The sequence below is a fragment of the Oncorhynchus mykiss genome, chromosome 12 (genome assembly GCF_057628025.1).
Source record: "Oncorhynchus mykiss isolate SJ-2025 chromosome 12, ASM5762802v1, whole genome shotgun sequence".
NCBI classification, from domain to species: domain Eukaryota; kingdom Metazoa; phylum Chordata; class Actinopteri; order Salmoniformes; family Salmonidae; genus Oncorhynchus; species Oncorhynchus mykiss.
Genome location: NC_143033.1, coordinates 15,373,144 through 15,399,691, shown reverse-complemented (window position 1 = coordinate 15,399,691; position 26,548 = coordinate 15,373,144). Strand labels below are relative to the sequence as shown.

At 40.3% G+C, this 26,548-nt stretch overlaps 1 protein-coding gene across 2 annotated transcripts in view; it reads right to left on the bottom strand.

The window, feature by feature from the left end:
* The window catches only part of LOC110537019 (contactin-associated protein-like 4), a 215,625-nt gene that overhangs the window by 66,167 nt on the left and 122,910 nt on the right, over window positions 1-26,548 (bottom strand). For both annotated transcript variants that reach the window (XM_021622727.3, XM_021622728.3), the window contains exons 11-16: window positions 23,276-23,382; window positions 20,079-20,198; window positions 19,296-19,493; window positions 16,246-16,402; window positions 13,108-13,235; window positions 11,478-11,648 (exon numbers count right to left, since the gene is read on the bottom strand). In XM_021622727.3, the coding sequence (XP_021478402.2) occupies window positions 11,478-11,648; window positions 13,108-13,235; window positions 16,246-16,402; window positions 19,296-19,493; window positions 20,079-20,198; window positions 23,276-23,382 (881 nt within the window). The remainder of the gene's footprint in view (window positions 1-11,477; window positions 11,649-13,107; window positions 13,236-16,245; window positions 16,403-19,295; window positions 19,494-20,078; window positions 20,199-23,275; window positions 23,383-26,548) is intronic.

Sequence of the window (26,548 nt, the reverse complement as noted above, 5' to 3'; positions counted from 1 at the left end):
GTCACTGGTGCTTCTTGCTTTAATTTTAGCTTGTAAGCAGGAATAAGGAGGATAGAATTAATGGTCAGATTTGCCAAATGGAGGGCTAGGGAGAGCTTTGTACACATCTCTTTGTGTGCAGTAAAGGTGGTCTAGAAATCTTTCCCTCTGCTTGCACATTTAACATCCCTGCATTAAAGTCCCCAGCCACTAGGAGCGGTGCCTCTGGATGAGTGTTTTCCTGTTTGCTTATGGCGGTACACAGCTCATTGAGTGTGGTTTTAGTGCCAACATCAGTCTGACATTTACGAAAAATACAGATGAAAACTCTCTTGGTTAATCATGATACAGCTTATCATGAGATACTCTACCTCAGGCGAGCAAAACCTTGAGACTTCCTTAGATATCGTGCACCAGCTGTTGTTTACAAATATACATAGGCCCCCGCCCCGTGTCTAACCAGAGTCTAACAAATTATTTGTCCAATTCGAGGTGAATAATCGCTATTCTGATGTCCAGAAGCTCTTTGAAGTCATAAGAGATGGTAGCAGCAACATGGTGTACAAAATGAGTTACAAACAATGCGAAAAAACAAAATGGCAAGGTTGGTTAAGAGCCAATGAAACAGCAGCCATCTTTCACAACAAACAAGTGATATGAGTGGGAAAAAGGTGCTCATGCAGTAATAAAATAAAAATGTCACTTGTCAAAGCCTACTTCTTAACTCTTAACTCTTCTTTTATTTTGATTTTGACACAAATGAAAATGTGCCCATGTATTGATGTTTCAGCATTCTCTCAATTAAGAGTTCAGTGGATGAGTAATATCTACCATCTTAGTATGTATGAAGCCTGACCTGGAATATGAACCTAACTGAAGCTGGCTAGCTGTATAATATCCTGAGTAGATTTAGCTTGCTTCATAGTATACCACTCTGATCTTGTCCACATTCTGACTGTGCCCACATTTTCCCGAAATATGTCTACACATGGTATTAAAATGTGTCTCATACTCATACTCCACTGTGTCCGCATTGTGACCAGATTTCCTGGTCCATCCCTGTATGCAAATTATTTAGATATTCTTTTAAAATAAAATAAATATATAAATATTAAGACACATATTGTTTCCATCAGTCAATAGTGCCACCTGTCAGTGATTTTAGAAAGTGGAATACCAGAGAAGTAGACCATGATTTCATACCCTTTAAATTGATGTATAAAGTGCTGGAAAAGTGGTCAAAATTGCAGTTGTTTGTAAAAGGTTTGGGGGATTTTTTTTTTACTGCGGTTACTTAAACAGCTGTATCGTTAGATTAGAAGCAGATATTGTTGTTCTGATTTGAAGAGCAGAGAATAAAAGGAACATTTCATACGCTCTAACTTTTTGTCTAATTTGTTGGGAAATTGGTAAAAATGTCAGTTATTTATAAAAAGATGGAGAAAATGATGCGATAAAACCGCTATATTTTGATTCGTATGTGTTATTTTTGTACAGATTTGATTATCAGAGACTTAGAGGGCCTTCCTATACTTTTTTGTCTAACTGTTTGGGAAAGTGGTCAAAGTAGCTGATTCGTCTCATATTTTGCATTGTTCACAGGGAATGGGAGATGATGTCACAATGGGACCTTTAGAACGTTGAGGAAATCCCATGAAAGAGAATGAAGATGTACAAAAAAAAGGACAAAAAGCTTAGGAATAAAATATATAAAAAAGTTGTATCAAGCACTCTGGTCCTGACCACTCTGCACGTTTTAAAGTTTGAATGATTTATCTAGCTTAAACAGTGTAAGAGGAGTAGCGTTCCAAATAATAACAAGAAGAAGTATGACAGAGATTTAAAGTGGGGACTCACTAATTAGATATGGGAAGAGCTTGATGCACCACACACACACACACACACACACACACACACACACACACACACACAAACACACACAAACACACACACACACACACACACACACACACAGACACAAAGCTGAGTGTAGAGTCATCGAACACTTCTCTGTTCAAGCAGCAAAAAGACGGTGAAAATGCTGATCATCTGTTCTTATTGCTTTAGTATTCAGTGCACAGATTCCCCCCTCCTGTCTCTTATAACACACACACACACACACACACACACACACACACACACACACACACACACACACACACACACACACACACACACACACACACACACACACACACACACACACACACACACATACACACACACACACACACTTCACTGTGCATGGGGCCCTGTCTGAGTAGGGATGAGCATTTAACATTTTTTAATAGCATGATTTTTTTTGAATGGCCAGCACTGTAAAAATAATGTGTGAATTTATCTATATGCCAACAGATATGCCTAATTTATCATAACCATTACAGATAACACATCTTAATAGCTAAATTGCCCCATATACACTACCGGTCAAAAGTTTTAGAACACCTTTTCATTCAATGGTTTTCTATATTTTTACTATTACATTGTAGAATAATAGTGAAGACTTCAAAACTATGTTATAACACATATGGAATCATGCAGTAACCAAAAAGCATATGTGGGAAATCCTTTAACAATGTTGGGAAAGCATTCCTAGGTGAAGCTGGTTGAGAGAATGCCAAGAGTGTGCATAGCTGTCATCAAGGCAAAGTGTGGCTATTTGAAGAATCTCAAATACAAAATTGATTTTTATTTGTTTAACACTATTTTGGTTACCACATGATTCCATATGTGTTATTTCATAGTTTTGATGTCTTCACTATTAATCTACTATGTAGAAAATAGTAAAAAATAAAGAAAAACCCTTGAATGATTAGGTGTTCTAAAATTTTTAACCGGAAGTGAATAATGATATATATATAAAACAAGCAAGTGCCATTCCTTCTAGAGGTAGACCGATTATGATTTTTCAATGCCGATACCGATTATTGGAGGACCAAAAAAGCTGATACCGATTAATCGGCCGATTTAAAAAAAAAAAAATGTAATAATGACAATTACAACAATACTGAATGAACACTTATTTTAACTTAATATAATACATCAATTAAATCAATTTAGCATCAAGTAAATAATGAAACATGTTCAATTTGGTTTAAATAATACAAAAACAAAGTGTTGGAGAAGAAAGTAAGTGCAATATGTGCTATGTAAGAAAGCTAACATTTCAGTTCCTTGCTCAGAACATGAGAACATATGAAAGCTGGTGGTTCCTTTTAACATGAGTCTTCAATATTCCCAGGTAAGAAGTTTTAGGTTGAAGTTATTATAGGAATTATAGGACTATTTCCCTCTATACCATTTGTATTTCATTAACCTTTGACTATTGGATGTTCTTATAGGCACTTTAGTATTGCCAGTGTAACAGTATAGCTTCCATCCCTCTAGTTAGCGTGCGCTAACTAGCTAGCCATTTCACTTCGGTTACACCAGCCTCATCTCGGGAGTTGATAGGCTTGAAGTCATAAACAGCGCAATGCTTGACGCACAACGAAGAGCTGCTGGCAAAACGCACGAAAGTGCTGTTTTAATTAATGTTTAATGTTTATGAAAACTTGAAATTGTCCCTAATTAATCGGCGATTCCGATTAATCGGTCGACCTCTAATTCCTTCCACCTACCCAAGGATGTCAGTGTACAAACATTGGTTAACAACCTAACTGATGAACTAAATTAAACCTTGTGTAAAACCCTAGATGCAGTTGCGCCCATAAAAACTAAAAACGTTTGTCATAAGAAACTAAACTATACAGAAAATACCTGATCCCTGAAGCAAGCTTCCAGAAAATTGGAACGGAAATGGCGCTACACCAATCTGGAAGTCTTCCAACTAGCTTGGAAAGACAGTACCGTGCAGTATCAAAGAGCCCTCCCTCACTGCTGCTCGGTCATCCTACTTTTACAACTTAATTGAGGAGAATAAGAACAATCCAAAATGTATTTTTGATACTGTCGCAAAGCTAACTAAAAAGCAGCATTCCCCAAAAGAGGATGGCTTTCCCCTCAGCAGTGATAAATTCATGAACTTCTTTGACGAAAAGATCATGATCATTAGAAAGCAAATTATCCTCTTTAAATCTGCGTATTTCTCCAAAGCTCAGTCGTCTTGAGTCTGCACAACACTGCCAGGACCTAGGATCAAGGGAGACACTCAAGTTTTTTAATACTGTATCTCTTGACACATTGATGAAAATAGTCATGGCCTCTAAACATTCAAGCTGCATACTGGAGCCTATTCCAACTAATCTACTGAAAGAGATGCTTCCTGTGCTTGGCCCTCCAATGTTGAACATAATAAACGGCTCCCTATCCTCCGAATGTGTACCAAACTCACTAAAAGTGGCAGCAATAAAGCCTCTCTTGAAAAAGCCTAACCTTGACCCAGAAAATATTTGAAAAACTATTGGCCTGCATTGAATCTCCCATTCCGCTCAAAAGAAAAATGTAAAAGCTGTTGCGCAGCAACTCACTGCCTTCCTGAAGACAAGCAATGTATATGAAACACATCAGTCTGGTTTTAAACCATATCATAGCACTGAGACTGCACTCGTAAATGTGGTAAAGGACCTTTTAATTGGGATAGGAGGCAGCATTTTCACTTTTGGATAAATAGCGTGCCCAGAGTGAACTGCCTCGTACTCTGTCCCAGATGCTAATGTATGCATATTATTATTAGTATTGGATAGAAAAGACTGAATTTTCCAAAACTGTTTGAATGATGCCTGTGAGTATAACAGAACTCATATGGCAGGCGAAAACCTGAGAAAAATCCAACCAGGAAGTGGGACATCTGAGGTTTGTAGTTTTTCAAAGCTTGGCCTACCGAATACACATTGTGATATGGATAAAGTTGCACTTCCTACGGCTTCCACTAGATGTCAACCGTCTTTAGAAACTTTAAAGGAGGGGCTCATGAGACCTCTGAGGCAGTGATCTGGCAGAGTGCCTTGGTCTCATGACGCTCGCTCCCGACAGAGTTACCTCTCATTCCAGTGCATTTCTTCAGACAAAGGAATTCTCCGGTTGGAACGTTATTGATGTTTACTGTTAAAAACATCCTAAAGATTGATTCCATACATTGTTTGACATGTTTCTAAAGGACTGTAACAGAACTTTTTGTCTGGGTGAAGTGCCTGCGCCTCCTGAAGATGGATTACTGGGCTGAACACACGAACAACAAGTGGCTATTTGGACATAAATTATGGACTTTATGGAACACATCAGTAATTTATTGTCGAACTGGGATTCCTGGGAGTGCCTTCTGATGAAGATCATCAAAGGTAAGTGAAAATGTATGATGTTGTTTCTGACTTCTGTTGACTCCAAAATTGCGGATATTCCTCTGGCTGTTTTGGGTTCTGAGAGCCGTTCTCAGATTGTATTTTCCCGTAAAGTTTTTTTTAAATCTGACACAGCGGTTGCATTAAGGAGAAGTCTGTCTTTAATTATGTGAATAACAATTGTATATTTTATCAATGTTATTATGAGTATTTCTGCAAAATCACCGGCTGCTTTGGAATCAAAACATTACTGCATGTAACGCTCCAATGTAAACTGACATTTTATGGATATAAATATGCACATTATCGAACAAAACATACATGTATTATGTAACATGATGTCCTATGAGTGTCATCTGATGAAGATCATCAAAGGTTAGTGATTAACTTGATCTCTATTTATGCTTGTTGTGACTTCTCTCTTTGGCTGGAAAAATGGCTGTGTGTTTTTTTGACTTGGCTATGACCTAACAATCATGTGTTGTGCTTTCGCTGTAAAGCATTTTTTAAATCGGACACGATGGGTAGATTAACAAGATGTTTATCTTTCATTTGCTGTATTGGACTTGTTAATGTGTGAAAGTTACATATTTCAAAAAAATATTTTAGAATTTTGCACTCTGCCTTTTCAGTGGAATATTGTGGAGGGGTTCCGCTAGCAGATCGCCTGCCCTAGAAAGGTTAATGGAGTCAGACCAAGGCTCTGTATCTGTCCTCCTGCTCCTAGACCTTAGTGCTGCTTTTGATACAATCGATCACCACATTCTTTTGAAGAGATTGTATTTCCAAATTGGTCTACACGGACAAGTTCGGGCCTGGTTTAGATCTTATCTGTTGGAAAGATATCAATTTGTCTCTGTGGATGGTTTGTCCTCTGACAAATAAAATGTTCATTTGTGTTCCTCGAGGTTCCGTTTTAGGACCACTGTTGTTTTCACTATATATTTTACTTCTTGGTGCTGTCATTCGGAAACATAATGTTAACTGCTATGCGGATGACACACAGCTGTACATTTCGATGAAACATGGTAAAGCCCCAAAATTGCCCTGCCTGGAAGCCTGTGTTTCAGACATAAGGAAGTGGATGGCGGCATTGCTTTGACTTTTAAACTCGGACAAAACAGAGATGCTAGTTCTAGGTCCCAAGAAACAAAGAAATCTTCTGTTGGATCTGACAATTAATCTTGATGGTTGTGCAGTTGTCTCAAATAAAACTGTGAAGGACCTCGGCGTTACTCTGGACCCTGATCTTTCTTTTGACAAACGTATCAAGTCTGTATCAAGGACATATTTTTTCCATCTACGTGACATGGCAAAAATCTGAAACTTTCTGTCCAAAAATGATGCAGAAAAATTTATCCATTCTTTTGTCACTTCTAGATTAGACTACCGCAATGCTCTACATTCCGGTTACCCGGATAAAGCACTAAATAAACTTCAGTTAGTGCTAAACATGGCTGTTAGAATCTTGACTAGAACCAAACATTTTTATTATATTTCTCCAGTGCTAGCCTCTCTACACTGGCTTCCTGTTAAGGCTAAGGCTGATTTCAAGGTTTTACAACTAACCTACAAAGCATTACATGGGCTTGCTCCTACCCATCTTTCCGATTTTGTCCTGCCATACATACCTACACATACGCTACGGTCACAAGATGCAGGCCTCCTAATTGTCCCTAGAATTTATAAGCAAACAGCTGGACGCAGGGCTTTCTCCTATAGAGCTCAATTTTTATGGAATGTTCTCCCTATCCATGTGAGAGACGCAGACTCTGTCTCGACCTTTAAGTCTTTATTGAAGACTCATCTCTTCAGTAGGTCCTATGACTGGGTGTAGTCTGGGGGTGTGAAGGTGAGGCACTGAAAGCATTGGAGCGAGGAACCGCCCTTGCTGTCTCTGCCTGGAAAACGGCACTGGAAAACTAACCCTAACCCTAACCCTCTCTCCACTGGGATTCTCTGCCTCTAACCCTATTACGGGGGCTGAGTCACTGGCTTACTGGTGCTCTTCCATAGCGAACCTAGGAGGGGTGCGTCACTTGAGTGAGTTGAGTCACTGACGTGATCTTCCTGTCCGGGTTGGCGCCCCCCTCAGGTTCGTACGGTGGAGGAGATATTCGTGGGCTATACTTGGCCTTGTCTCTGGGTAGTATTTTGGTGGTTTGAAGATATCCCTGTAATGGTGTGGGGGCTGTGCTTTGGAAAAGTGGGTGGGGTTATATCCTGCCTGGTTAGCCCTATCCGGGGGTATCGTCGGACGGGGCCACAGTGTCTCCTGACCCCTCCTGTCTCAGCCTCCAGTATTTATGCTGCAGTAGTTTTTGTCGGGGGCTAGGATCAGTCTGTTATATCTGGAGTATTTCTCCTGTCTTATCCGGTATCCTGGGTGAATTTAAGTATGCTCCCTCTAACTCTTTCTCTCTCTCTTTTCTCTCTCTCTTCTCTCAGAGGACATGAGACCTAGGACCATGCCTCAGGACTACCTGGCCTGATGACTCATTGCTGTTCCCAGTCCACCTGGTCGTGCTGCTGCTCCAGTTTCAACTGTTCTGCCGGCGGCTATAAAAAGGGCTTTATAAATACATTTGAATGATTTAAAATGTATTTATTGAAACCGTAATATCAATTTGTTATATTATATACTGGAACACAAACGTCAAAATCTTCCACTCTATTACAGCTGACTTCATCCATTCTTTTACAAATGAAATCATCCACTTACAACCGAAAAACTCATATGAAAGCCCCCAGGGGCTCTCGGAGAGTGAGAATATGTGTAAAGTCTGGTATGATGAAAGCATATAAAATTGAAATTATCGATAAAGCCATAGAAGGAATTATTGGTTTGCACTTTGAACATAGGGTGTCAGATTGTTTTGTTGTGTTTTCATGCTATTTTCCACCTGAACAGGGGTAGAGATGTATCCTCCTTCTAATGTCATTTGTTAAGTCAAGTATACCTACATACAGACGCAGATGCTATTTACTTATGTGGGGATCTTAACAGTCGAATTGGGAGGTTACATGACTAAATACAGTTGAAGTCGGAAGTTAAAAAAATGTGTAGACCTCCACAAGTCTGGTTCATCCTTGGGAGCAATTTCCAAACGCCTGAAGGTACCACGTTCATGTGTACAAACAATAGTACCCAAGTATAAACATCATGGGACCACCCAGCTGTCGTACCGCTCAGGAAGGAGACACGATCTGTCTCCTAGAGATGAACGTACTCTGGTGCAAAAAGTGCAAATCAATCCCAGAACAACAGCAAAGGACCTTGTGAAGGTGCTGGAGGAAACAGGTACAAAAGTATCTATATCCACAGTAAAACAAGTCCTATATCAAAATAACCTGAAAGGCAAGGAAGAAGCCACTGCTCCAAAACCACCATAAGAAAGCCAGACTACATTTTGCAACTGCACATAGGGACACATATCGTACATTTTGGAGAAATGTCCTCTTGTCTGATGAAACAAAAATAAAACTGTTTGGCCATAATGACCATCGTTATGGTTGGAGGAAAAAGGGGGAGGCTTGCAAGCCGAACAACACCCCCAACTGTGAAGCACGGGGGTGGCAGCATCATGTTGTGGGGGTGCTTTGCTGCAGGAGGGACTGGTGCACTTCACAAAATAGATGGCATCATGAGGAGGGAAAATTATGTGGATATATGAAAGCAACATTTAAAGACATCAGTCAGGAAATTAAAGCTTGGTCGCAAATGGGTTTTCCAAATGAACAATGACCCCAAGCATACTTCCAAAGTTGTGGCAAAATGGCTTAAGGACAACAAAGTCAAGGTATTAGAGTGGTCATTACAAAGCCCTGACCTCAATCCTATAGAACATTTGTGGGCAGACCTGAAAAACCGTGTGCGATCAAGGAGGCCTACAAACCTGACTCAGTTACACCAGCTCTGTCATGAGGAATGGGCCAAAATTCACCCAACTTATTGTGGGAAGCTTGTGGAAGGCTACCTGGAATGTTTGACCCAAGTTAAACAAGTTAAAGGCAATGCTACCAAATACTAATTGAGTGTATGTAAACTTCTGACCCACTGGGAATGTGATGAAAGAAATAAAAAATGAAATAAATCATTCTCTCTATTATTCTGACATTTCACATTCTTACAATAAAGTGGTGATCCTAACTGACCTAAGACAGGGAATTTAATAGGATTAAATGTCAGGAATTGTGAAATATTGAGTTCAAATGTATTTGCCTAAGGTGTATGTAAACTTCTGACTTCAACTGTACATGATATTGATGATATTACATTGAGTGTTGCTTTGGATAACTCTGTTAATCATCATGGGGAAACCCTATTAGAATTCCTTCAGGACTCTAAAATGTGTATAATTAATGGAAGGATAATCCCCTTAAGAAATAACTTTACATCCATATCTGGCAAAGGAAAAGCTGTGGTGGACTATATAGTTACCTCCACGACTGTCTAGAAACTTGTTTGGATTTTAAGGTGTTACCCTCTAAACAAATGGTGGAAGACTGTGGATAATGGTGGAAGACTGTGGATGTTTTAACTAAATTGGAGAAAAATTGACACTTCCTGATAATTCCCTTTTATTTATGATATTTTCTGTTGGCCACAAACTTTCTCAACCAAATATAACTGTGCATCACTCAGGGCAAAATATACTGTACATACCCCACATAGGCCTAAATTTAAGAAAACAAATGTGCCAAAGGACTTTCTGTGTCTTGAAATGGCATGTGGAGCTCTGGTGGAACTCTGCAAAGATGCCAAGAAACAAAATTTGATTTAGATGTGTGGTATGAAAAATATTGTGATGTCATATATTCTGAAATGGGAAAACAATTATGAAATTAGAAATACACCGCCAAGCCCAGGACATTTTACAAACTGAATAAGGCTTGTTGGAATGATGAGTTAAGGGACCTATGGTCTATAATGTACTGATATTTACAGTGTAAAGATAGGAATACAAGAGAACCGTGTAGGAAGGCGTTTTAGAACAAACAGCATGTGTTTGATAAAAGACTGCACCTATTCAAACTGAGATATCAGAGAAGGCAGTTATTTCGCCATGAGGAGATACAGACAAGAAATCCTCAACCGTTTTGGAGGGAAAATAAACAAGGTAGGACAAAAACTACATAAGAAAATTATAATGGAAGTCAGGGAAGAGCTAGGGGGGGCTGAACCTGTTACACAGGTACTTAAGAGTGGGAGAAGGGGTTTGGTAGTTTGTTCTCAGGTAACAAAAAGTTAAGGTGATTGACGCTGCAAAGTTTTAAAATACTCAAAATTAATTTGCATCCTATATGATTTGCTCCAAATTAGTTTTGAGCACAGTATACTGCCATTCACTTGGTATAAGTCTATAGTGAATCCCATTCCCAAATCTTCAAAAAAAATCCTGACAGTACCACTGAACTATAGAGGCGTATTTTATTAAGTTCGGTCTATAAATTATATTCCTTCATCCTCAACAATAGGCTAATGACCTTGTTGGAGGATCTAAACATTCTGGTGAATGAACAAAATGTATTTCGTAAATCTGGAGCCTGTAAAGATCATATCTTCTCGGTCTGCACAATAATCAGAAATAGATTACACAAAGAGAAGCCTACTTTTGCATGTTTCACTGATTTCCAGAAAGCCTTTGATTTTGTAAATAGGGATATTTTAGCCTATAGTTTGTTTAAGACAGGGGTTGATGGGAAATGTTATCTTACAAAGTAACAATTGCTTGTATGTGTGTTAATGAATATCGTACAGATTATCACAGACTTTGTTTGCTTTGTTTATAAATTATTTGACAAAATAAATTAAACAGTTAAATATTGGAGTAAGATATGTTGATAAAATGCCAAGTACATTTTTATATGCTGGTTATATTATTTTGATGGCAGAAACTGAACAAGACCTGCAGAACATGTTATTATGTGCAGTCAATTGGTGTAAAAGATGGAGATTTTCATCCATTCTATTTTAGCTTACTTCATCCACTTTATTACAGTTGACTTCATCCACCCTGTTACAGCTGATATCATCCACCCTATTACAGCTGATATCATCCACCCTATTACAGCCGACTTCATCCACTCTACTTATAGCTGAGCTCATCCACTCTATTACAGCCAACTTCATCCATTCTATTACAACTGACTTCATCCACTCTAATTACAGCTGACTTTATCGACTCTATTACAGCCGACTTCATCCATTCTACTTACAGCTGAGTTCCACCCGTATGAAGTCTTTGATGCCCAGGTTTTCCAGGAAGACTCCAGAAGCAGCGGTGGTTTTGAACAGGAAGGAGATGTCTGCACTCAGCTCTCCGTGGAACGTGGGGAAGTGCAGATATGACGTCTCTTTGTTGAAGAACGCTGCGTTCCAGAAGTTCTCTGAGGAAATTATGGAAATCAATACATTTACCATTTACATGTACATACATTTTGGTCGTTTAGCATACTCTTATTCAGAATGACTTAGTCAGTGCATTCAGCTAAGGTAAGTAAGACAACCACAAATCACATAGGTGCGACAACCATAACAAGGTGCTGATTGAGAAAAAGGGTGCTTATTGTAAACTAAGGTCTAAATAGACTGAGAACAAAATAAGATGTGGCTTCGAGAGTATATGTCCTCAACTTGTTTCGTTCTCAGTTCATAATAATGATCTGTTGATGAGACTGTCAGGCACATGAACAGGCCAACTGTTTCTTCTAATTCACCTTAATTATATTCCACCTCTGTTTCCCCCGTTTATGTCTAATTTACTAAGATAAATATTTCAGGTAACCAAGGATGCAATTAGGAATAAAAAAGAGATTGGGACTCTTGATTCATTATTGCCTGATTAACAACTACCTACCGCCATCAGCATAAGTGTATAAAAGAGAGAACATTGTTTTTGTAACCATTCTGCTAATGTGGTACAGATAATTAGGTTATGTGCATAATCAGAGTGATTAACATGATGATTGATGGAGAGGAAGAGAATGTTGCATTAGCATCAAACAGGTATGGGAAAAGAAATGACTGTGCTGAGGACTCCGAGTGTAACGCTTGTCTTCTTCCGACGAGGAGTAAGAGATATCGGACCAATTTGCAGCGTGGTAAGTGTCCATTTTAATACTGTATGTAAAACTGAACACTACAAAATACAAAATAACAAAGTGAAAGAACAAACGAAAATCGAAACAAACTAAACAGTCCCGTGTGGCACAAAACACTAACACGGAAACACCCACAACTCAAAAGTGAAACCAGGCTACCTAAGTAAGATTCTCAATCAGGGACGTCCTGACCATACTAAACAAAGACATAACCAAAGAACTAAGGTCAGAAAGTGACACAGAGTAGGAGTAGCTTGTAAAGTCTACAGTGCTCAGGTCATTTATCTGCATTTGTTTGAATCACAGGCTGTGTGCATTGTAAATACTCCATGTCCATATAGAAATAATGGAGTGATAGATTGACTGATATATCAAAGCGAGCACACAATACTCAGTAAAACCTAGTCAGTTTATTGAAGGAGGGTCAGTAATGGATTAAATAATGGACTGATTTAGTAGAACGATTAATTTACTTGATCCTTACTTTCTAACCCAGAGTAAGGCACTGTGTGCCAAAACTTTGGTGATACCCAATAAATAATTGGGAATATAAAGGGTTCCAAAGGGTTCTTCGGCTGTACACATTTGTTTCAGGTAGAATCGTTTTGGGTTCCATATAGAAGCCTCTGTGGAAAGGGTGAATAAGCTGAATAACCCGTTTAGGTTCTAGATACAGTAGCACTTTTTTCTAAGAATGTAGATCGAGTGTGAGACTATCTTTACAATGTCATAATTTGAAACTTACTGTCGCCATGACACTTGAGTGGTCCGACTTTATAGGCTGCCTCTGATCCAGGTCTCTGTATATCCCCAACAACCACCCATCTGACCGGCAGATTCTCCTTATGGGTGAGCAGACCAGAGTCAGTCGCCCTGGGTTACATAAAACAGAGGAGGGATGCATTAAAACAACAGAGGAACAAAGGACCAGATCAAAATCAGTGTATCAGCCTATGTTGCTTTCTTCAATTGATCCTAATTAACAGCCATCCTGAGTATTTGATTTTTGGTTAGTTTATGAAGCACAGTAACGGTAGGTTGTCTTTGTGTCTGGATTCACAGTGTGACAGTAATAGCAGGCAGCTGGTCTGGTTCCTCTCGATAATCTCTCTAATATGTATAGCTATCGATGAGAGACATGGTATAGGGTGGAGGTGTATAGCTTTGGTTCTCCAGAGCTAACAGGATACACCATTTGTTGCATTTCAATGGCAAGTTGATTACTTGGGCTACCAGGTGTGTGGAATCTATAGCCAATCAATATGAGAGAGAGTGAAAGCGAGAAGCAGGATGGGAGCCTTCGAGAACTGGAGTTGTGCACTGCTGGTGTTGTAAGAAATACACATACAGAGATGTAGGATGAATGTTATTTTTATACAATAGAGTTGTAAGTACAGTATACTTCTGCTGCATCTTTGGAGATGTAGGCATTTGACTCATACTCCTAGAATAGAACCATTCCTTCTGGCCAGCTACTTCCTGTTCTGATTATTGCTTAATCAAATACCACTAGGGCACAAACAATCACAACAGGAAATAGAAAAGAAAATTGTGCCGATTTTAACAACCTCCATCCAGATGATGTTTACTCTAGCTGATGTTTATGTTCTTGTAGTCTTATTACTGTTGTGGGGGCTATAAAAATTTCATGAAAACAAATACAAATGCCGGTGAGAGAACAAGGCCCTTTCTGAATATGATAAAAAAATTGAAAGGTGAATCTCAGTCAGTAGAGATTCACACTGAGTGTTGAGTACAGCAGATGGTATAGCATGTTGGGGCAGAGATCCAGACATTACATAGGGAAGGGTGGACAAAAAGGAGCTGAAGAGTAGTGGGGATTGGTGTTCAGAAGATGTATAAAGAGAGATTTTTATTTTTTACCTTTACTTAACCAGGCAAGTCAGTTGATAACAAATTCTTAATTTCAATGACAGCCTAGGAACAGTGTAACTGCCTTTTCAGGGGCAGAATGGCAGATTTGTACCTTGTCAGCTCAGGGGTTTTAACTTGCAACCTTCCGGTTGCTAGTCCAACACTCTAACCACTAGGCTACCCTGCCGCTCTTTATAAAGAAAGAGGGAAACAGATAGAGAAAGAGAGTGAGAGAAAGAGGAGAGCAGATACAGTGGGGAGAACAAATATTTGATACACTGTCAATTTTGCAGGTTTTCCTACCTACAAAGCGTGTAGAAGTCTGGAATTTTATCATAGGTACACTTCAATTGTGAGAGACGGAATCTAAAACAAAAATCCAGAAAATCAAATTGTATGATTTTTCAGTCATTTATTTGCATTTTATTGCATGACATAAGTATTTGATCACCTACCAACCAGTAAGAAATCCGGCTCACAGACCTGTTAGTTTTTCTTTCAGAAGCCCTCCTGTTCTCCACTCATTACCTGTATTAACTGCACCTGTTTGAAATCGTTACCTGTATAAAAGACACCTGTCCACACACTCAATCAAACAGACTCCAACCTCTCCACAATGGCCAAGACCAGAGAGCTGTGTAAGGACATCAGGGATAAAATTGTAGACCTGCACAAGGCTGGGATGGGCTACAGGACAATAGGCAAGCAGCTTGGTGAGAAGGCAACAACTGTTGGCGCAATTATCAGAAAATGGAAGAAGTTCAAGATGACGGTCAATCACCCTCGGTCTGGGGCTCCATGCAAGATCTCACCTCGCGGAGCATCAATGATCATGAGGAAGGTGAAGGATCAGCCCAGAACTACACGGCAGGACCTGGTCAATGACCTGAAGAGAGCTGGGACCACAGTCTCAAAGAACCATTAGTAACACACTACGCCGTCATGGATTAAAATCCTGCAGCGCACGCAAAGTCCCCCTGCTCAAGCCAGCGCATGTCCAGGCCCATCTGAAGTTTGCCAATGACCATCTGGATGATCCAGAGGAGGAATGGGAGAAGGTCATGTGGTCTGATGAGACAAAAATAGTGATTTTTGGTCTAAACTCCACTCGCCGTGTTTTGAGGAAGAAGAGGATGAGTACAACCCCAAGAACACCATCCCAACCGTGAAGCATGGAGGAGGAAACATCATTCTTCGGGGATGCTTTTCTGCAAAGGGGACAGGACGACTGCACCGTATTGAGGGGAGGATGGATGGGGCCATGTATCGCGAGATCTTGGCCAACAAACTCCTTCCCTCCGTAAGAGCATTGAAGATGGGTCGTGGCGGGGTCTTCCAGCATTACAATTAACCAAAACACACAGCCAGGTCAACTAAGGAGTGGCTCCGTAAGAAGCATCTCAAGGTCCTGGAGTGGCCTAGCCAGTCTCCAGACCTGAACCCAATAGAACATCTTTGGAGGGAGCTGAAAGTTCGTATTGCCCAGCGACAGCCCCGAAACCTGAAGGATCTGGAAAAGGTCTGTATGGAGGAGTGGGCCAAAATCCCTGCTGCAGTGTGTGCAAACCTGGTCAAGAACTACAAGAAACGTATGATCCTTGTAATTGCAAACAAAGGTTTCTGTACCAAATATTAGGTTCTGCTTTTCTGATGTATCAAATACTTATGTCATGCAATAAAATGCAAATTAATTATTTCAAAATCACACAATGTGATTTTCTGGATTTTTGTTTTAGATTCCAGTCTCTCACAGTTGAAGTGTACCTATGATAAATATTACAGACCTCTACATGCTTTGTATGTAGGAAAATCTGCAAAATCGGCAGTGTATCAAATACTTGTTCTCCCCACGGTATATATGTAGAGAGAGAAAGAGAGGAGCAGATATATAGCGAGAGAGAGAAAGAGGGGAGCAGATATATATATATAGAGAGAGAGAAAGAGGGGAGCAGATAGAGTGAGAGCAAGAGATTAAGGGAAATATATAGAGAATGTGATGGTATTGTACCATTCTTTGCGGTCAGCGTCACAGTTGCAGTAGTGGTCTGAGTCGATGCAGTTCCCCTGAAGACCGCAGCCACACTGCTGGCTCCCTGGTACCGCCCCGCCCCAGTACGTCTGGGGCTCATCTGTACGACCCACCCACCAGGTGAACGGAGATCCATCTGAGATAAAGACACAGACACAGACACAGACACACACACACACACACACACACACACACACACACACTTTGAAGGTGTCGGATTCTGGAGTAAACTTTGAACATTGTTATACTCAGAGAGTAGGAACATTAGTTACACAAGAGACATGAGGGGTGCCATAATGAGGTGCTGAGTGCAGGGAAAACAATTGCATGTGACAGTACTGATAAGGGGAGAAATCGTTGAAGGCTCATATCACTTAGTTCCCTGCTTAGCAAGAATGATGCAACGTTTGGAGATAAGGAGGAGACTCCACCCAAAGTGGGGTATGAATACCACCACAGGGGAAGCTATTTATTTGTCTGAATACAGTTGTGTCGAAGAATAAAACTTGGTCAAACTTCTCTAGTGTCCGTGAGTTATTTATTCTGAAAAATGTTAACCTAACAAAGGGGTGTGTTCATAAATACTACAGACTCCCAAACTCCTGTTCATTTATTTACTATGTAGGGCATGAGATGTTTGGGTAAAAATGTAAAAACAGATCAGACAAGATGTGTTTTACCTAAAGATCAATTTGGTGCTATTTGCAATGAGGACACTAATGACATAGCCTCGGTTTTTCTGATGACTGCCTTGCCTGGTTCACCAACTACTTTGCAGACAGAGTTCAGTGTGTCAAATTGGAGGGCATGCTGTCCGGTCCTCTGGCAGTCTCTATGGGGGTGCCACAGGGTTCAATTCTCGGGCGGACTCTTTTCTCTGTATATATCAATGATGTTGCTCTTGCTGCGGGCGATTCCCTGATCCACCTCTACGCAGACGACACCATTCTATATACTTCCAGCCCGTCCTTGGACACTGTGCTATCTAACCTCCAAACGAGCTTCAATGCCATACAACACTCCTTCTGTGGCATCCAACTGCTCTTAAACGCTAGTAAAACCAAATGCATGCTTTTCAACCGTTCGCTGCCTGCACCCGCACGCCTGACTAGTATCACCACCCTGGATGGTTCCGACCTTGAATATGTGGACATCTATAGGTGTCTGGCTAGACTGTAAACTCTCCTTCCAGACTCATATCAAACATCTCCAATCGAAAATCAAATCTAGAGTCGGCTTTCTATTCCGCAACAAAGCCTCCTTCGCTCATGCCGCCAAACTTACCCTAGTAAAACTGACTATCCTACCGATCCTCGACTTCGGCGACGTCATCTACAAAATAGCTTCCAACACTCTACTCAGCAAACTGGATGCAGTTTATCACAGTGCCATCCGTTTTGTCACTAAAGCACCTTATACCACCCACCACTGCGACCTGTATGCTCTAGTCGGCTGGCCCTCGCTACATATTCGTCGCCAGACCCACTGGTTCCAGGTCATCTACAAGTCCATGCTAGGTAAAGCTCCGCCTTATCTCAGTTCACTGGTCACAATGGCAACACCCACCCGTAGCACGCGCTCCAGCAGGTGTATCTCACTGATCATCCCTAAAGCCAACACCTCATTTGGCCGCCTTTCGTTCCAGTTCTCTGCTGCCTGTGACTGGAACAAATTGCAAAAATCGCTGAAGTTGGAGACTTTTATCTCCCTCACCAACTTCAAACATCTGCTATCTGAGCAGCTAACCGATCGCTGCAGCTGTACATAGTCTATCGGTAAATAGCCCACCCAATTTTACCTACCTCATCCCCATACTGTTTTTATTTATTTACTTTTCTGCTCTTTTGCACACCAATATCTTTACCTGTACATGACCATCTGATCATTTATCACTCCAGTGTTAATCTGCAAAATTGTAATTATTTGCCTACCTCCTCATGCCTTTTGCACACAATGTATATAGACTCTCTTTTTTTTTTACTGTGTTATTGACTTGTTAATTGTTTACTCCATGTGTAACTCTGTGTTGTCTGTTCACACTGCTATGCTTTATCTTGGCCACCTGGCCAAGAGAGTCGCAGTTGCAAATTTGAACTTGTTCTCAACTAGCCTACCTGGTTAAATAAAGGTGAAATAAAAAATAAAATAAAATAAAAATATAACAGAGACACGCTCCACAAAAAGACTGTAACAAGAGGAGAGAGAGTGCTTAATTGAGAATGGTTTCAGTCACCACTTTCCCAAAAAAAACAGGCCAGACTCCAGACTGCTGCCTTGAAAGAGAAAAGCAAGTCATTCTCATTGATTCTTTCTTCCATCACTCGTCTGATCACGTTCCCCCACCTGAAGCAGGCTGTCTGGTTTTAAACAGAAACCTAACACCATACTCTATCCCTCATTATTCTCCATTTGACATTTTCCAGCATTTTTTATTTAACTTTGACATTGTTTTCCTCTTCCCTCAGTCAGCCTCTACAGTAACGAGACAGCTAATGGACAGCAATTACACTGTGAAGCTGTGAGTTGCCTTGTTTCATGTTAATTTGCAGGTTTAAAAGAGTCATTACAAATTAATATCATATGGCAAACACCAACGACACACCAATCAATGCAAAAACGAATCATCTAAATGCTAACTCACTCAGTGCATGTGCCATAACACATCCAGAAATGATGAATATTCTAGTATAACAATATGACGGGTAGGCCTACATAGAACAACCCCCCCCCCCCCCCCCAAAACCTAAATTAATTTGCAACAATGAGCACAATAATCAATTTGTGACATCTGTTTAAGCTCTGCGGGTGGAGAGCAGCACTCCCTCTCACAGGGTGTCTCCCAAATGGTACCCTATTCCCTAAATAGTTCACTACTTTTGCCGGGTCTGGTCAAAAGTAGTACACTATATAGGGAATAGGGTGCCATTTGGGATGCGTACACTGACTCACAGTTGACTGAGTGAGCAGGTTTTTAATCATCCTGACCTTTATGGCTGGCTGGGATCAATACTGTTAATAAAATGATTCACCTGGTGTGTTTAAGAGGAGTGACTTTCTGCAGTGGTAGAGGACTTCCTGCTCGCAGTGCTCTGCCTGGGTAATTATGGCCCAGAGCTGTTCCGCGTCGGCAGAATAGTTAAAATAGGCTAAATGCTGATTTATCCCAGATGAGGCCTTTAATTTGGTTAGCTCCGTGTTATTGTGTTGGATCACCAGCCATGTTTTATCTGGAGGAGAAGAGAGAGAGAACAGAGGGAAATCCTAGGATCATTCTAAATAATTATGAAAATGTTAATGATAGCAGAGACAGTGTGAAAACGGGGATGGGGTGGGTGGGAAGACGAGATGTTTCCGATAGCAGCTGGTGCCAGCCCTGAAGGATGGAAATCCTGTCAGAAGATCTGGGATCCCAGCCACAGCTCACAGCTCAGTTACTTACCGAGAGCCATCAACAGCCCCCTAAACGAGGTGTCTATCTGTTTCCGTCAGTGAGAGAAATAACTAAACTGCCACTGGCGGGCAATAAGGAAGTACCATATGCCAGATTGTTGGTGGCACTTTAACTGAACCCTACTTCTCTGTCATAACAGATTTGCATTAGGCAATAGTAAAAACCAAGTGGAGATTATTTGTCACACTGCCACCAGTGGTTATGTATGCAGGGAAACCCTAACTATCCATGCAGTGAGTGGTATAATGTAACAGGGAAGCCATAGCTTGTCATCCAGTGGTTTAATTAGTGTGCGAGTGAGTGAGTGAGTGAGTGAGTGAGTGAGTGAGTGAGTGAGTGAGTGAGTGAGTGTGTGGTTTACCTGTCATGTTGCAGTAGATCAGCTGTGACTTGATCGGACCACTTCCATCCACATCTATGTAATACAGGCCTGATGTGTTACCCTGGTGTTTATACGCTTCACATGACTTCTCATAGACAGCTGAGTAGGAGAAAATATACACAAGCACTTAGGTTACCTACTGCCAGTGTGAAGTACTTATGTAAAAATGCTTTAAAGTACACCTTAAGTCGTTTTGGGGGGTATCTGTACTTTACTATTGATATTTTTTTTACAACTTTTATTTCACTACATTCCTAAAGAAAATAATCTACTTTTTACTCACACCCAAAAGTACTTGTTACATTTTCAATGATATGCAGGACAGGAAAATGATCTAATTCACATACTTATCAAGAGAACATCCCTAGTCATCCCTACTGCCTCTGATCTGGTGGACTCACTAAACACAAATGCTTAATTTGTAAAAATGTCTGAGTGTTGGAGTGTGCCCCTGGCTATCCTTAGAATAAAATGTAAAAAATAACATGGTGCCGTGTAGTTTGCTTAATATAAAGAACTTGAAATGATTTATACATTTACTTTTGATACTTAAGTATATTTTAGCAATTACATTTACTTTTTCTACTTGTAAGTAGATTTAAAACCAAATAGCTTTACTCAAGTAGTATTTTACTGGGTGACTTTACTTTTACTCAAGAAAAACATTCACTGCTTTTCCCCCCCTGCTGAAATTAGTACTGACTGAAATAATGAACTGAAACAAATACAGCCACCAACAGACACATGCTCAAGAATTCCAATTAAATGTACATTACACAGGAACAACTTTTAGAGCAAACACTGCCATGTTTCCACTAGATGTGAAAGTAAGTATGATAAGTTAAGAACTTGAGACCTGGCATGTGGTCTATATGTAAATTTCCAAATCAAGTCTTTAACACCACTTCCTGAAAGAAAACAATTGTTTATAATTTATGCTGTTTATGAAGATTTTGACATCTAGGATTGCTTTGGAGGAAAATATTTAAATGTTTCAGCTGAGGAGCATACTTAATGCCTTTGGGTGGCAAGGGCTGTCCAATGATACTTTATAATGTATTCACATTTCTAAATGAATAACTAACTCACAGAATATACGTATACCAAACACAAAATGCATCTTTTGTAAATAATGTCTGAGTGTTGGAGTGTGCCCCTGGCTATCCGCAAAATTGATAAAAAACAAGGCAAATGTGCTGTCTGCTTTGCTAAATAATATGAATTTTAAATGAATCATACTTTTACTATTGATACTTAAGTGTATTTAAAACCCAAAACTTTTTGACTTTACTCAAGTAGTAATTCACTGCCTGACTTTCACTTTTACTTGAGTAACTTTCTATTTATGTATCTATACTTTTACTCAAGTGTGACAATTGGGTACTTCTTCCACCACTGGGTGTTCTTAATGTTTTGTATACTCCGTGTACATAACATATACATACAGTACTAAAAGCAAATAAAATTAACGTTCATATTCTAATCTATGACACCAAGGCACATTGGGTGTGCAAACAGAACACACACATACACAAAGCAAACAACACAAACTTTTATATTCCAAGACACTAAGCCATGTTGGGGTGTGCCAGACAAGAAGGCTCCACTGACGCAGAGCAGCGAAAGGCGTTCTTTGTTTTGGGCACTCAACTCTCTCCACTCTGATTTACAGTAGCTTTGTGTGCCAACAGCCTGTTCTGTTGATGTAATGTGTGTGTTTGAGCCAGCAGTCTGTTCTGTTGTTGCGGCGGTTGTTACATTATTGATGTGCTAACCATCATTATTTGAAAGGAGACGCACAGAAAACCATTGCATTCTAGATTAAAGGGTGCTAGCTGGTGTCCCTAAGGAATGCAGGCCCCATCACTGCAGATGTTGCCGTTTCTTTGACTCTGTCCGTAATGGCTAACTATTCCCTGTATAGTACACTACTTTTGACCAGAGCCTTTGGAGCTCTGGTCAAAAGAAGTGCACTTTATAGGGAATAGGATGCCATTTCAGATGCACACCATGTGTATACCAGTCTATATTATTCTGAATAGCCATTGGTTAATGGCTAGTGGGCATGTCTGACTGATAAATAATTAATACAAGGCCATATCAATAACAACATTAACAGGAGGTTGTATTCAGTGTATTCCCTTTCACTGTTACCCTGAGCAGGGTTCCTCAGTTAATTATTTGTTCCTGCCAAGAACAGACACACCTGCAGCTAATCAAGGGCTTGTTAATCGGGTATATAAGTGCTGGGCAGGAACAAAAATGTGCACCTCTGTGGGTTCCCCTGAACATGACTATGAAACCCTACTATAACTAGAACACATTGACCTGGCATAATACAAACCCTCATGAAATAAAGAATAGGTACAATGATGAATGCTCCTGTTTTTTTTTTGTGCACCATTTTGACCCGGAAGTCATCGTCTGGCAATTTGTACCGATCACCATGCAAGTCATTGGATGTGCGTACACAACGTATGAAACAATACAAACCCTCCCCTCTTGTCAGAAAATAATAACTAACAACCTCTAACAGTTTAGTCACACAGTATATCTCCATTCTCGTAAATATCTTATTTCCTCCTCACCTGAAACACTTCCTGTGATGAATCTAAGTTTAATTCCAATTTAATTATAGAGACAAAGAAAATCACCAGTCCTTTTCTGGTCTCCACCAGCACTTCAATTTCAACGCAACTCAAGTGTGAATGTGTTAAATGGTGAGGCGATTATGTTTGACTGACAAGTCGCTTAATTTAACGTTCAAATCTTCCACACAATTTATGATGACACTGAGCGGACTTAGAGAGACAGAGCGAGAGAAGCTCTCACATCATTAAAGGCTTTGTCCTAATCCTTATCAATGGTGAGGCTTTGTCAAACGGGTCTGGCACTGCAGCAGGCTATTGCTGCATCAGAGATAAGACGCTTGACCTTGAATCCAACTTGCTGTGTCTCTGTGCATGTTTAAGGAACAAACACAATATCTTCTCGACAGTATGTCTGTTTAGTCTGTTTAGTTCTGCGCTAGCTTTACAATTTGGATATACGCCTTTTGCTTCGAGCGCTTACTAATCGCATGCAAGCAAGCACACACAGGTTTTGAAAGAATTCTTCAGTTATAAAAACAACACTGTGGTTTCAAGATTTTTAAGAAACACACAAGGTCTCCTTACAGCTGTGACATGTTGCTCCACTGTAGCCCGTGTTCGAACAGTTGCAATGGAAGGTACTCCAAGACTGGGTGCATCTCCCCCCGTGTTCACAATGGCTTGGAGAGCATCTGAAAAGAGAAGAGAGATTTATCCCCACAGGTTTCTGAAGGTCAGAAATCTTTCTGTTCCTTTTTATACCTCTGAAATATACATTTAGTTCAATTTTAAATTACTTCACCAATCAGTGAAGATAGAGTGAATGCTCTATCTGAACTCCCGAGTGGCGCAGCAGTCTAAGGCACTGCATCTCAGTGCAAGAGGTGTCCTTACAGTCCCTGATTCAAATCCAGGCTGTATCACATCTGGCCTTGAATGGGAGTCCCATAGGGCGGTGCACAATTGGCCCAGCGTCATCCAGGTTTGGCTGGGGTAGGCCGTCATTGTAAGTAAGAATTTGTTTTGAACTGACTTGCCTAGTTAAATAAAGGTTACATTAAGATAGAGCAGCCTGCTGTGGAGCGGGTCAGCGATTTAATCTGTACAGGAAAGAAATTAAGAGCAACTTGTATTTTGCCGTAATAGCATGGTTTAATCATACTGAAAGACAAACACACACACACTGTGCTGCCAGTCACAGTGTAGGGTGTGAGATGTACCTGAAAATATGATGGTGAGGAGAGAGTGAAAGAGGATGGAGGAAGCTTGCCTTGAGGCACTGGGCATCTTGTTATAACATGCATTATCAGAATTCGGCCCCAAAAATTATACCTACGGAGGGGCGGCTTCTATGGAGGAACTCAGAATATGTTTGAACTTCCGAGTTGGTTTAACGTTGGACCAGCTCACAAGGTTGTGTGTGCAGGACTAGCTAACAATGTTGCGTGTGCAGAGCAGCACTAAAATTAAAAACACATCTTACCTTTTTGTAGTTAATAAATCCAATGGGAAATGTGACTAGTATTGACTTGTATTAACTATTTAAAAAGTATTCTGTAATTAAACCTCTCTCCCTAATTTCTTAATTATGTTTGTAATGTCAGTAGGCTACAGTAGGCTAACCAATGCTTCAGACGGGAGGGGAGGGGCAGGTAGCCTACACACCCACTGGCAAAGATTTCCAGCTGGCAGGCAGACGCTGGAATACGTTTCTGAGTGACAGAGTGAGTGCTTTGCATAGGCTGTTGCGATTTTTGTGGGAATGGAAAAAAATGCCCAGAACGTGCAATAACGTTACTAACTGATTCCCACACTTTTAAAATAACGGTTTTGCTCCGGGAACAGTATAGATCACTTTAGTTTTCCATTCTGTTCCTCAAATAATTTAGTTATTTTCCATTTTTTGGTTCTGTTCCCTGAATTGGTTCCAACCCCTGGCGCATAGTCAAACTATTTTCTCAGAGAGACATACAGTGCCTTGCGAAAGTATTCGGCCCCCTTGAACTTTGCGACCTTTTGCCACATTTCAGGCTTCAAACATAAAGATATAAAACTGTATTTTTTTGTGAAGAATCAACAACAAGTGGGACACAATCATGAAGTGGAATGACATTTATTGGATATTTTAACAAATCAAAAACTGAAAAATTGGGCGTGCAAAATTATTCAGCCCCTTTACTTTCAGTGCAGCAAACTCTCTCCAGAAGTTCAGTGAGGATCTCTGAATGATCCAATGTTGACCTAAATGACTAATGATGATAAATACAATCCACCTGTGTGTAATCAAGTCTCCGTATAAATGCACCTGCACTGTGATAGTCTCAGAGGTCTGTTAAAAGCGCAGAGAGCATCATGGAGAACAAGGAACACATCAGGCAGGTCCGAGATACTGTTGTGAAGAAGTTTAAAGCCGGATTTGAATACAAAAAGATTTCCCAAGCTTTAAACATCACAAGGAGCACTGTGCAAGCGGTCATATTGAAATGGAAGGAGTATCAGACCACTGCAAATCTACCAAGACCTGGCCGTCCCTCTAAACTTTCAGCTCATACAAGGAGAAGACTGATCAGAGATGCAGCCAAGAGGCCCATGATCACTCTGGATGAACTGCAGAGATCTACAGCTGAGGTGGGAGACTCTGTCCATAGGACAACAATCAGTCGTATATTGCACAAATCTGGCCTTTATGGAAGAGTGGCAAGAAGAAAGCCATTTCTTAAAGATATCCATAAAAAGTGTTGTATAAAGTTTGCCACAAGCCACCTGGGAGACACACCAAACATGTGGAAGAAGGTGCTCTGGTCAGATGAAACCAAAATGGAACTTTTTGGCAACAATGCAAAACTTTATGTTTGGCGTAAAAGCAACACAGCTCATCACCCTGAACACACCATCCCCACTGTCAAACATGGTGGTGGCAGCATCATGGTTTGGGCCTGCTTTTCTTCAGCAGGGACAGGGAAGATGGTTAAAATTGATGGGAAGATGGATGGAGCCAAATACAGGACCAATCTGGAAGAAAACCTGATGGAGTCTGCAAAAGACCTGAGACTGGGACGGAGATTTGTCTTCCATCAAGACAATGATCCAAAACATAAAGCAAAATCTACAATGGAATGGTTCAAAAATAAACATATCCAGGTGTTAGAATGGCCAAGTCAAAGTTCAGACCTGAATCCAATCGAGAATCTGTGGAAAGAACTGAAAACTGCTGGTCACAAATGCTCTCCATCCAACCTCACTGAGCTCGAGCTGTTTTGCAAGGAGGAATGGGAAAAATGTCAGTCTCTCGATGTGCAAAACTGATAGAGACATACCCCAAGCGACTTACAGCTGTAATCGCAGCAAACGGTGGCGCTACAAAGTATTAACTTAAGGGGGCTGAATAATTTTGCACGCCCAATTTTTCAGTTTTTGATTTGTTAAAAAAGTTTGAAATATTCAATAAATGTCGTTCCACTTCATGATTGTGTCCCACTTGTTGTTGATTCTTCACAAAAAAATACAGTTTTATATCTTTATGTTTGAAGCCTGAAATGTGGCAAAAGGTCGCAAAGTTCAAGGGGGCCGAATACTTTCGCAAGGCACTGTATCTGACAAAAACAAAAAAAAAATGGCATCCCGTGAATGCCTAAAATAAATACATCTCTTTATGTTTTATAATACTGCCCTTAATATGTTCAAGGCCCAGTGTTCTTTCGATTTTCTTTTCGAAGTTTTTTCAAGATCTGTAAAGAAACCTTTTCTGAAAGGCATTCTCAGAATGTCCTCTGAAATTGTCAGGTCTGAGAACTAATGATGGGCACCATTACATTTACACCACTGTTCAAAAGTTTGGGGTCACTTAGAAATGTCCTT